General features: G+C 54.7%; 1 protein-coding gene across 1 annotated transcript; it reads right to left on the reverse strand.

Moving 5' to 3' along the window:
* Positions 1-5,468: 5,468 nt before the first annotated feature.
* On the reverse strand, positions 5,469-11,656 carry TLX1 (T cell leukemia homeobox 1). The gene is made up of 3 exons (XM_059821497.1): positions 11,188-11,656; positions 9,415-9,616; positions 5,469-5,691 (listed from the first exon to the last, which is right to left on the reverse strand). The coding sequence occupies exons 1-3, from the start codon at positions 11,654-11,656 to the stop codon at positions 5,469-5,471; spliced, it is 894 nt and encodes a 297-aa protein (XP_059677480.1).
* Between the last annotated feature and the right edge of the window lie 1,259 nt (positions 11,657-12,915).

Consider the following 12,915-nt stretch of genomic DNA (forward strand, 5'->3'; position numbering starts at 1 on the left):
CTCATTCCTGCTCAAAAATGAGAGTGGGGACTCCCCATCTATTTCTACTGATTTTATTTTTGCTCCAGAAGCAGAAAGGCAAAGGGCGGCCGAGCTGAGGGTAAGTACTGAATTTCCAGCCCCAAGGAAGCGCAGGGCAGGGTTTTGCAGCTCTCTGCAACAGGGGATTCACACACCTTCAATGCTCAGAGTTTTGGCTGGAGGTTTGGCGCATAATTAGGTATTACATAGCTAAGAGCTGCTGGAGCCAGCCCCATGCTTACCACAACTAGCTGCAAAAAAAAGAAGGAAGACAATAATTAACTTCTAGACTTGGAAAATCAAGATTTTTTTTGGTGCCTTTGGAAAAAAAAAAATCTCTTTGAATACAGTTAAGTTGGACTTGAACAGATGTCTAAAATCCATTTAAAACTCCCAAAATAACAAGGAGTTTCTGATCAATAGAAAGGAATAGGGGCAAAGAACCTCTGTCCTAATCTTGGGCAAGCACTGACATATCAAACAGAAATGTCCTGCTTTAACAAAGGCAAAAAATTATAATAACAACAACAACAATAATTACAAAAAAAAAAGTCCCAGCTAACTTCACAAACAAAAGATCTGCAAAAATTTAGACAATCTGGAGGGTTTGACTCAAGCAGAAGCTTGTGATAATCTATAGCTTTGTGTATTTTTCTTCTTCCCTTAATATTTGTTAAAAAAAAATTTAAAAAAAAAAAATCTGTTTTTTCTTCAAAAATTGAGACCCTTTCATTTAGAAAATTTAAAACCGGGATTTTTAGATAATTCCAAATCTTATTTGACAAACATTTTTCAAATAAGAGGCCATCAAAGCTCACTGCTGCACAAAGGAATCAGTGTCACTTAGCCAGTCTGTTTCTGGCAGGGGAAAAAAAAAAAAAAAACCAAAAAGTTTCAGCTGTCCCAGAACCCGGGACAGGGCTGGCTTTTTACTGTAACCCAAACAGTTTTCAGCAAAGCCTTGTGCAGTTTTGTCAGTAAATTGGCTTGTGTTTTCTACTGCATCTAGCCCACAACTGTGCGTAAGCTGTGCTCAGCAGCGGGGAGGGGGCTGCCTCCCACAGGGCTGGGCTCCCGCTGACGCCGTGCCGAGCCAGCAGCCCCGGTTTCAAGGGGTTTTTTTGGTGGGTTGGTTAATTAGGAGCACATCCAAAAATACTGATCAACAGTCCCGGTGAGATAATGAAAATGATCCTATATATGGGTGTTTGTGGGGTCAGAGCCTCTCTTTATTATCAATTATACAGACCATATTAGAGGACACGTACACTCACCTGGGTCTTTCTCCAGCCGATGCCACATACAAGTAACTCTCGCAGATGCTGCTGCAGGAAAAATATCGTTAAATATACAACAAACGCCCCATAGGCAGGATAGCGCAGCCCAAGAAAAGCTGCACGTGGTCTTCAAGTACGCGCGTAGAAATCAGAGCATGCACATAGTGCAAGGGGCCACACGTGCTGGCCCGTGCCCAGGAAAAAGCACAACTGCAGGCTCTGTTCAAGGCAGGAGGCTCCAGCAAAGACCCTTCAGCCTTTCCCTGGGCCCATCCCTCCGCAGAGATAAACCAACTGATCCTCGTTTGGATGACTCATGTGCTTAACTAATGGGCTAAATGGGGGCCAGACCTCTGGTTCCCTCCTGCCCACATAGTTTGCTGAGCTGGGACCAAACCCAGACAACCGCAGCACGTCCAGCTGGGCTTCGTCTCTTCCAGTTCTGCACAGATGTTTAATACTCCGCTTGCTCGTGCAAAGACGGTGCTTTTCCCCCCCACCCGATTTTGTCTTCAAAAGCTCTGCACATCCATAGCCAAGCCAACGCCAACGTGATCGACAGCTCTGGGTCCCTGGCAGCGTTGCGGGCGATAGAGGCGTGCACGACCACGGTGCGCTCTCCTGCGATGCCCGTGTGCCCTCGGCTGCAGGTATCACACAGGCTTTCCCCCTCCAGCCCCAGTTCACTCTACCTTGGTCTGCATTTCCTAGATACAGGCAAACAGTAGAAAAACATTTCTTCCTAACTCCCATTTCACATTTGGGATTCGCTACATTTTGAGATAGAGGGAAGGGGGAAATGACTTTCAAGGTGTCTTAGTGCAATTTTATTCCTGTTCCCAAATAGGTATAATACAAAAAATTAAATCAGCCTTCAATGTGGTATGGATGGCCCCAGGATATGGCTGAGGTGATGTCGGTCTACAAAACATATCATTATGTGTCATCATTTCATGTCATTGCTTATTGATTTAATTCCATCATATTTCAGGCAACTTTTATTGTCTAGGTACAGATCATCATATTAATAACTGGAAGCACATATGCAGATATCAAAAGCACCTCCTGCCACTAAACCAATTTCTAAAATGAATCCAGGAGAAATATCTTAAGAGAAACCCCTTCCAGAAGCAATTGTTCCAGGGACAAGAAAGACTGGATGACTATTTTTCTGGTTCCAATGTTATATATATTGTTATTTCATACCAAGATTTCTTTTTTTTGTCTTGGTCTTTTTTTTTAACAGGAAAGATTGATAAGAAAAGGAGGAAGTCAACAATTTCGAGAACAAGGTGTAGCTAAATACTGTATCTAAAACACATGCCCTCGAATGTGCATTATCATCCATTCAACTTTGCTGGGGAACATTTTGAAATATGAACGGAATAATGTGGATATTATAAAATGGCTGTCTTGGAATTAAATTTTGCGATATTGATGTGTCATAATAACAAAATAGAAAACACTTTTAATATCAACAGTGGGCTCTAGCATCCTTTTTATTTATTTATTTTGTGGTTGGTGCTTTTTCCTACAAAGAAACCTTGAAAACAAAAACTGCAACAAACTGTAAACCATTAAAGATTTCTACACAGCAGTGCCTCCTGAAGGAGTAAGCCCTAACCCCAGCATTATCTTTGTAGCCAAAGTTGGGCATCTATTAAACAATTAGCTTAATCAGCTCCTAAAAATCTACCTGTGGTATGAAACAGAATTCAAACAAAAGACTTCTGTGAAATTTATCTTGGAAAAAAATACAAGGTATTTTATTTTAGCAGGTTTGTTTGGGTAATCAAGTATCTTTTAAAGGTATCTCCAAAAATGCGTGTTCTCTGTGTTTACTTATATTCCTGTGACTTTTCTTTTTTTTTTTTTTTTTTTCTTTTTTGGCTTCTTGTCTCTCCATTGCTGCAGATGTTTCCCTGTGTTCGCTCGTGATTGGACTGCAGGATGGGAAAATCTTGCAGCACCATAAATTTTCAGCCTGACCCTGCAGTAATAGATTTTGGATAAAGCAGGCTACTCACACGCTCCCTTAACAAGCTCCCCTCCATTGCTGCACCCAGAGGACCCAGGAGCGCTATCAACCGCCGGGTATCAAAGGCTCAGGGTATTTTGTCACACACATCCCACAGGTAGCCTGGCCCCCAGGGTCTCGTCGGGGGTCCCTGCCAGCGGCTCGTGCCTGGCCGCCCTCATCAGTCCTCTCCTCCAACATCCTTTACCCAGTAATTCCCGGTGCTGGAAGGAAATGCCAGGCTGAAGTCAACACAGCTTCCCTGGCCATAAGGCTGGGAGTCTCCCCCAAGGAAGCCGACGGGAGTTTTCCCACCGGTTTGAATTTCCTCTGAGAAAGGCTTGCCTAGCTGGGGACGATGTCCTCAAGTAAGGCAGAGCATGAAGGTAAAACAGGGTCCCTAGAATAATTTCCTGCAAGGTTGTCTCTAAGATATACTCTTGCAGATTTCTTTATATTCAAATTCCCCTTTCCACATAAAGTTTCAGACATGAATATCTCTAGACCCCCCAGCCCAGGCAAGACCCCACTCCCAGGTCTCATTCAAGAAATTATTCAACATGAATTTAAGGCCAAGCCCTTGCGCGAATCCTTCCACCCCCAGCAAGCCCCCGAGAAGGGCTTTGATTAAAGCAGATGCTAAATGCAGCGCTGGGTTGAAGCCTGAAAAAGTTTACAGGGTCAGGGATTAAAATACAGCAAATTAACTCTGGAGCTTCCAAAGCCAAGTGGACCTGAGCAAAGTCAAAGAGAAACACTAACTCTATTTTCATTTAAAAAAAATAGCAGAGGCTTCAGCAGCAGTTGTGATACGCTGTCTCCTCTCAGGGAACTAATAGACAGGGAAGAGCAAGGCTTTAAATGATTTATTCAGTACCCTGGAGATTTTTTTTATTTTCTTTTTCGTTTCCACATAAATTACACAAGCACTTTATAAAATGAATACACATAAACCACCTTATAAGTGCATAACTTAAAAAATCCAAACGATCGAATGCCTTTAAAAATCTCACTGAAAATAGGTTTTCTGATTGCTTGTTTGTACGAGCTGCTTAAATTGGCAGTGCTGTTTTAGATTATAAGTAACTGAAAAATATATACTGTGAATATATATATATATTCCTGGCATTTGCTATAAGAAGTGCTTTGTTTAATTGTGTCTCATTCCCTCGGTACAATTAAAGAAACAACTAAGTCAAATGTTTGAGAGTGAAACAGATTTTTTGCCGTCAGGAACTGCCTTCTAAAGGGAAACAGGTAAAATAAAACATTGGACATTTTGCAAATTATATGGAAATAATCCACAGAAAGAAACTGCATTACCCCCGCAAACTGCCACCAAGGTCTTCTCGTTATTAAAACACACACTGATGGGCACGGAGTCCATGGCAGCCGGGGACAGTTTGGGCTGTTCATACAATTGAGATATCATATTTACCGTCCTCAGGAGTCTGTCAGATCCTTCTCTTATTCCCCCCTCACAAGAAAAAATTAATGAAAAAGGGGAGGAGAGACAGCGAGGTGAGATCCGAAGGGTTCCCATCTGGCACAAGCAGAAATTGCTGCTGTTTCCTCCATTTGTTGCATCCCCGAACGTCTCCCGCGTGGACGACCCAAGAAGGCTCACGGCAGAGACACGCTTTCCAGGGAGCCTCCTCCTTTTGTTTCAAGACATCAGTCCAAAGTATACATATATATATATACACACTTTTTTTATATATATATATATATATATATGGATGCATACGGGTGACCCCAGGTTTTGCACCGCCACCAGCAGAATCTGAAGGAAGTTTTCTCTCCCGCGGCCGGGTGAACGCTGGCAGCCGTGTCTGTAAGGGCTGGGCTTTTGTCTGGCAGCACGTCAGCAAGTTCACAGTCGGCACTGGAGACTTTCAAGAGAACAAAAGGGTTGGGGGGAAGCGAGACACCACCGCTGCTTCAGCAACCCCACGGGTGGGGAGAGTTTTTGGGGTGGTTTCCCTTCCTTTCAGTCCTCGTGGAGGGTTTCCCTGTCTGGACGATTGGGATGCACGTGTGGCCAGAGGAGCGTGGGGTGCCAGCCTTTCCGGGGGAGAAACAGGGATGCCACGCATCCCGCCGGGGACGGCCCTGCCGGCATAAGGTGCACGTGCCACCGGCGGGTGCCAGCCTTATTCACAAGCGGAGGCGACGGTGGTGACGCTGGTGATCTTGGTGGAGTCATCAGACCAAGGCTGGAGGTTCTGGAGGGCGAAGAGAGAGGAGTTGTGGACGCAGATGGGGTCGGCTTGGATGGGCTGGTTGATGGTTTTTTGGAAGGCCTCCTGCTGCAGCTGCATGAGGATGCGGTTTGCTTGCTGCCGCTCGGCCTCCCGCTCCTCCGCCGTCTGCCTCCTAGGAGAGAGGGAGCGGTTAGGGGGGCCTGGGGGAGAAAGAGAGGGGCATCTCCGGAGAGAAAGGGTTACATTGGGTGCTTAGGGCTGGGGGGTAGGAAAAGAGGGTGCCTATCCATGGCGTGGTCCCACAACCCCTGCACAAACTGCCGGTAAGTCCCATAAACTGGAGGCTGGGACTGTCTATCTTCCCGGCCCCAGCAAAAATTGTTCCGATCAAAGAGAGCCGGGAGCAGCCCACAGCTCTGGTTTATTTTCTGCCCGTGGGAAATATCTAAGCAGGGCCAGAACACCCAAAGGGGCACACAGCATGGTTGCAAAAGGTGCGATTCCCTGCAAATGTGTTGTGTGCCCAGCAGCAAGGGCCAAGCACACAACGTCCCAGGAAGGAGCATGGGGCAGGAGCGAGGTGAGGCATCAGTGACTGGCAGTGCTGGGAGATGGGCAACGCCACCCGGGCCATCCCCTTCCCTGCACCCAGGTCTGCCATCTTCTCCGCTGGGCTGTGGTAGCCAGCTGATGAGAGTCTGGATGAAGGCAACAACACGCCCATGGTAGGCAGGACAAAAATCAGCAAAATGTCGGCTAAACGCTAGAAACACATTTTTAGCAGTGAGAAGAATCAAAGCCCAGAATAAACTGTCTGGGCAGGGTGAAGGAGGTTATTTTTAAGAACAGGTTGGACATGCGTCTGTCTGGAATGACACTGGCAGAGCTGATCCAGCCAAGATGGGGATTAGGGGGCCTGCACGGGTCCTCTCCAGTGCTGGTGGGGTCCCAGCTCTGGGCTGTCTGGGAGGAGGGGATGAGATAGGTAGAAATGGCCTGAACATACTTAAATCCACAGTGAAACTCCCCCACCCACCCCTTGCTTCATGGTGGGTCAGTCTGGAAGCTGCAGCCTGTGGTCACCTCTACTTTTACTGGTGAACATCACCGGGCACCTCCAGTGATGCTGCCGGGAAAGCCCGGGGGCAGCTCACAGTGCTGGTCCCAGGAAAGCACCCCCTTCCTTGCTCACACCCCCAGGCCCAGCTGACGCTCTCCTGGCAGCTTCAGTTGGATCAGTGACAGAGGAAACGGCAGCTTTTTAATTTAGCAGCTCAGGGGGATGTGAGATGTCTCATCTTCTTTAGCTGTGGGGATTGGAAGTGGCAACTGAGCTCCGCGGTGACATCTCAGAGCATGGGGTGGGGGGTCCCTGGCTCCCCACTAGGGAAGCAGGTGAGGACTGGACGTGGGCGATGGGCCTCCGGGACACCCGAATCTCCAGGGGTATGGCCAGGGCTCCCGCCTGGGAGCAGGTAGCCCGGGGCTCAGACCCTCCTCTAATCACTGTGTCAACATCTCATGTCAGGCATCCCAGGGATAGGGGGAGCAGCACCGGCCCTCCCTGCGCAGCCTGGGAGCAGATCCGTCTCTGCCTCGATGAATATTTAATGACTCCCCGCACAATGAAGAGATGCTCCCAGGAGGAGGGAGAGAGCCCCACGTCCAAGGCGGGCAGGAGTACGGTGGCTGCGAGCACCCGGCTCCCAAATATCTCCCTGCTCCAAGCAGCTGGCCCATTCATGCATTCATGTCAGGCTGGGATTTGCAAGTTCAAATTTGCTCGGACGGAACTAAACCTCGATGCCCGTGTCTCAAGCAAGAGCCCAAATCTGGGGAGGGGATCACACAGCCACCTCACTCCAGCAGAAACACCTGGGCAAGGGGCAGAGGCCAGACTCTCCCCCCAACTTGCCTTTATTTAAGCAGTTAAGTCCCTCTGAGGACTTAAAGCGACTCTCTCTTCTCAGACACTCCCCACTGCCTAGCTCAGCGCTCCGGGCACCGCTCGCAGCCCACTGCCCTGCACAGGGGCCCGGGGCGGCAAGCCAGGTGTGCTTTCAGCCAGGGGCACCCACGTCTCCAGCACAACGCCTAACCTGCACACATGCAAATAAGCAGAGCTTACAAGACTGTGTCCCTCTGGCTCAGGCCAGTGGGGATTCTCCCATGTCTAATACTATGGCTGAGGTCAGGCTGCAGCCTTTCCCTGAGGTAGAACCAGGATTTTGTTTCTCCTTACCCAGCTATTTTTTGTGAAACATCTGAATAGGTTTGTATCCTCTGCTCCTCTGCCAAAGGGGGCTGAACTTAGCCAACAGACGCAAAGAGTATTGACAGACAGACGGAGATCCAGCCAAGCCACATTTGCCTCACTTCCTTAGGAAACCAGGTTAGAAGACATAGCTGACCCCGTTTCGCAGGCCACGGCAGGACTGTTCCTCCTCCAGGACTCTGCTCCTGGCCAACAGAATCGCTCCAGCTGGAGACTTCCTGGCACTTGGGGAGCTGCTCTTCCATGGGCTCCTTAGGAAAGGACTCGCTGAGCGGGGATTCACTCGCACTCTCCGTTTCAAGTTCCTTGTCCACCATTGCTTATCCAACCTCTGCATCCCCAGGCAATCACCCTCCCATTCACCCTCGGGGACACCCTGGGGAAGAAGCCCTTTTCCCTGCCTTGAAGAAGCTACTGCCTGCCTGCACCTAAGTGCCCAGCGCTCAGCACCCAGCAACACCACCCTTCTCTCACCTGCCAGGGGAGCCCCCCCCCCGCCATGTAGTGTGCCTGTCCCCCCCGGGGACACCTCGGGAAGCTGCAGCCTGGGAGGGGCAGGGTCACGGCGACGGAGCCCGGGGGCCTCCGTGCGAGCCCGGGAGCCTCCTCCTCTCCTGCCCGGCTTTACCGGTACGCCCGGCAGGAGGAAAGAAAAAAAGCGTTTTGGCAAGGAGGTGCCGTAAACCCCGCGGGGGTGAAAATTTTCGCGTTACGCAGGGCCCGATATCCCGGCAGCAGGATCCGGCCCGAGCCGCGCTCCCACGCCGGGGTGCGGCGCTGTCCCGGCGCCGGAGGGTCCCGCTGCCCCCACGGCCGCGCACCCACGGGTGCAGCTCCTGCCCACCCCCGGAACGGCGCGGCTCCTGCCGCCGCTCCCCTCCGCCCCCCGGGCGCACCCCGCCGGGCCGGGCCGGGCGCTCCCGCACGCTGCTGCCGGGGAAAGAGGTGCTGGAGCCGCTGCACCCACTGGGCTCCCGGCGATACCGCCTGCACACGCACACACGGGTGTGCGCACACGGGTTCATCCGCGCTGCATGCGTGCACTCCTACTTGCATGCACACACAATGTGCTCACACAGCATGCACACACACATGGAATACACACCGCCTGCACGCATGACACACGCATCCATATGCACATCTGGCTTGTACACATGCCCACATACATGATCGCACACAGGCACACACACATGCACACACCGCATGTGTGCACACTCAACGTGCACAGGGCATTCACACAAAAGCAGTCACACTCACTGTGCGGAGTTATACACGCACGCCCTGCTTGCACACACACCGGCAGGTGTGCACACACGCTGCATGCACACACATGCATAGGCATGTGCACACACGGCCTACACACAAACACACCACACATTCATATACACAGGCGCTGCACGTACACACATGGCTGTGCACGCACACACACATTCCCACTCATGTATACACACACATTCTCGTGCACACACACGCGTGACCCCCCCCCCTTGCACTATCAGGGCTCGCACCCCCACACGGAGCCACCAATGCCCTTGTCAGGGCTGGCAGCAGCCGGGCCTGCTCCCCCAGGGCTGCCCCAGCACCTGCCCCCCGGGTCCGCCGAGCCCCCCAGCCCCTCACCTCCACTTGGTGCGCCGGTTCTGGAACCAGGTCTTCACCTGGGCGTCCGTCATCTTGAGGGCCTTGGCCAGGGCAGCGCGCTCGGCCGAGGCCAGGTACTTCTGCCGGTGGAAGCGCTTCTCCAGCTCGCAGATCTGCAGGCGGGTGAAGGAGGTGCGCGGCTTCTTCTTCTTGGGGGGCGTGCGGTTCTGGTAGGGGTGACCTATACGGCGTGTTACAGTGAAGGGTGAGAGGGCCACTGGGGGGGACACGGGAGGAGGGGGATGAGAGGCAAAGAAGCAAGCAGCGACACATCAGCAGAGGGGCTCCGGCTCCGGGGCGCTGGGCTGGGGACCCCCCCACTGCGAAGCCGCCGCTTCCCCGCCGACACCCGCGCACGGGCTGCAAAAACGCGGCGGCGGCCCCGGCGCTTTCCCCGGGTGCTGCGGGCACCCGCCGGGCACCGCTCGACTTTGGCGGCGGGGAAGGCGGCCGCTTGCCCGGCGAAGTGCCTGGGGAGGGTGGCCGGTAGCGGCAGCCGGTCCCGGCGCCGGGCCGGGGCTCCGCGTTTCGTGCAAACGGGACTCGGTTCAATTTCGTTTGGGCGCGGCGGTAACGGCCGCCGTCCTCGGCCCCGGCGTTTCGTACCCAGGAAATAACTTCCCGGGCTGGAAACGGGACTTGCGATTCGGTTTAGGTTTTTTTTTCTTTTTTTTTCTTTTTTTTTTTTCCTATTTTTTTTCCCCCCCTACGAAAAAATAATTGGGGAAAACTCGCGGCGTGTCTCAGCCGGGCCGGGAAGTGGCTCCGTGAAAATCAGCCCGGTGCCTGCCTGGGGAACGGCCCGTTTGTTCGCCCGCGGCCGTGCCTGAGCCAAGCGCCATCGGGTCGAAATTAAACGTGAACTTGCAAAAATCGGGCCTCGGTTTCCGCCGCCGGGAAGAGGGGCCGGTGCGGGCGCCGCGGGAGCGGGGGCTGATTTCTCCCCGTTGCAATTTCGTTACTTTTTTTGTTTGTTTCTTTCTTTTCGTTGTTCGAGGTTTTGCTTTGTTAGCGCCGAAAGACGAGCTCAGATACACCTGGAAACGGCGGCGGGTCCGGAAAGCGGCTCCAGCCCGAGCCCAGGGCTGCAAAAAGTCCCTTTTGACGGGGGAAAGGCTGACCCGTGACCCGCAGCCGGGGAAAAACAGGTCGGTTACGGTAGGCACGGGAAAAACGGCAACGGGCCGGCCTTCCCGGGCGGGCGAGAGCCGGGGCCGCCGGGCTCCCTTCCCGCCGGGCCGGGCTGGGCTGTGCCGTGCCTCCGACATAACCCTCTGTTTTAAAGGAAACTTTCCCCGGGTGTTGGGTCGCATGGCGGGGCGGTGGGGAGCGGGCAGTCGTGCCCAGGACTTGCGGGAGGTGTGCGGAGTTTGCCGTCCCGTTTTGTCCCTGCCCTCCTTTCCTGGGCCGCATACCGGGGAGAAAAAAAAAAAAAAACAAAACAAAAAAACCCAAACCAAACAACAAACCAACCAAACAAACAAAAAAGGCAAACAAATAAATAACAAAAAAAAAAAAACCCAAACCAACGCATTAAGGGGAGACTGAATGCGCCTGATTTTCCACCCTTTCTTGCTTCTGGCCTCCTCCGGGACCGACTTCCCAGGGCGATCCGAGCCGCTCTCTCCACCCGGGGCCGGATCCTGCTTTCCCCGGCGGGCACCGACTGCCGCGCCGAGGCCGGGCGGCAGGGAAGGGAACGGGGCGGTGGGAGCGGGGAGGGAAGGGGGGGGTCCCGGTGGGCCGACTCACCTGTGAACCTGTCTTTTGTGTACCGCCTGTTGCTCTCCATCCAGGGGAAAGTGAGCCCCGTGAGACTGTTCATGCCGTTCACGGCCGGCACGGCGGCGGAGAGGGGCTGGTGCACGCCGCCGGCCACCGGGCGATGGGCCGGGACGCGGATTACCCCCCCGGCCGAGCTCAAGGTGTTGCCGTTCATGCTCACCGCCATATTCACGTTGTAGGAGCCGGGCAGGCCGCCCATGCTGCAAGAGGTGCCGGTGTAGGCGCCGGCCGCGCCGCCGCTCGCCCCGTAGCCACCCGTGACCGTGTTGTAGGCGCTGCCCACGATGCAGCCCAGTCCGTAATCCGCCGAGTCCTGCAGCCGCGGGTGCGACACCATGCAGCTCCCCGGCTCCGAGGTGTTGAGGATCTGGTCGATGCCGAAGCTGATGGGCTCGGCTTGGCCTTGGTGCAGGTGGTGAGCCCCGAGGTGCTCCATGCCGCCGCCCGGCCCCGGCAGCGGAGCCGCGCACAACGCCCCGGGGCACCCCGGCCGGACCTCCGCCCCGGGCAGGGCAGCGCGGCCCCGCACCGCCCCGAAACACGGCAACGGCACGCAACGGAGCCGCGCACAGCCGGGGCACGCCGGCTACGCGCTCAGTCCCATAGCACGGTAGCCGCGCACCCCAGGACACAGCAGCAGAGCCACGCACAGCCGGGACACGCCAGCTACACGCTCAGCCCGAAGACACAGCAGCAGAGCCATGCGCAACCGAGGCACGGGAGCTAAACAACCCCGCAGCCCAGGACACTACAGCCGTGCTCAGCCGAGGCGCAGGAGCTGCACACTCGAGGCGCAACCGCGCCACGCACACACCCCGCACCCAACAGCCTCCAGGGGCAGAGGCGCGACCCCCCCACCCGCGCACCCTGGTCCCACTCCGATGAGAGCCAGCACCCCCGCGCCACCAAGACACAAGCACCCCAAGCCAGGAGCCACTCACCCAAGACACACACACATACACACACGCGAAGGTGCCCCGGGGACCCCTCGCCGCCGCGGGCGGTAGGGAGCCGAGAGCCCCGCGGAGCGGCGCGGAGCGGAGCGCGGCCGCGGCGGAGTGCGAGTGCGAGCGCCCCGCTTGCCCATCAATCACGCTACCCCAGGCCTGCTGCTCCCGGGCCCTCACTCTCCATTGGCTGGATGCTGAAAGGAGCCGAGTGAATGACAGCGGAGAAGAGCACACGAGAAAAGGAGTTTCTTCTTCCCCAACTCCCCCCCACCCCCCCCCAAAAAAAATCACCACCCGGCTCGGCCTTATAAAGGCAGCGCTGGGTGCGCGCAGGGCGTTGGGGTGGGTAAAGGAGCCCTGGGCAGACGGTGCTGCCCGGGTCCCCAGCAGCAGCAGGTACCGGGCAGCGGAGGGGGATGTTTTGTCCCGGAGTTTGTCGCCGTGGGCTGCTGGGGAGGGGGGTCCTGGCTGCCAGCACCGCAGGGGTTTCGGGTCCTGGGCCTCGATCCCCGTGGGCCGCCAGCTGATCCCGTGCGGGGGCTAAAGCCAGTGGATCCCCTCTGAGGGGGCGTCCCAGACCTGTCGTGCCCCTTTTCTCCAGAGGGGTTTTCTCAATTTCAAAAGTCAGCACCTCTCAAAAAGCCGCGGGGGAGGAGGAGAGGGCTCCCCCATCTCCAGACCCCATAAGAGGGACACGGGGCTGGTCTGGAGGGCCGCCACGGGTGCACAGGCCTGTGGAGGGGTA

Source organism: Gavia stellata, chromosome 9 (assembly GCF_030936135.1).
Source record: "Gavia stellata isolate bGavSte3 chromosome 9, bGavSte3.hap2, whole genome shotgun sequence".
NCBI lineage: Eukaryota > Metazoa > Chordata > Aves > Gaviiformes > Gaviidae > Gavia > Gavia stellata.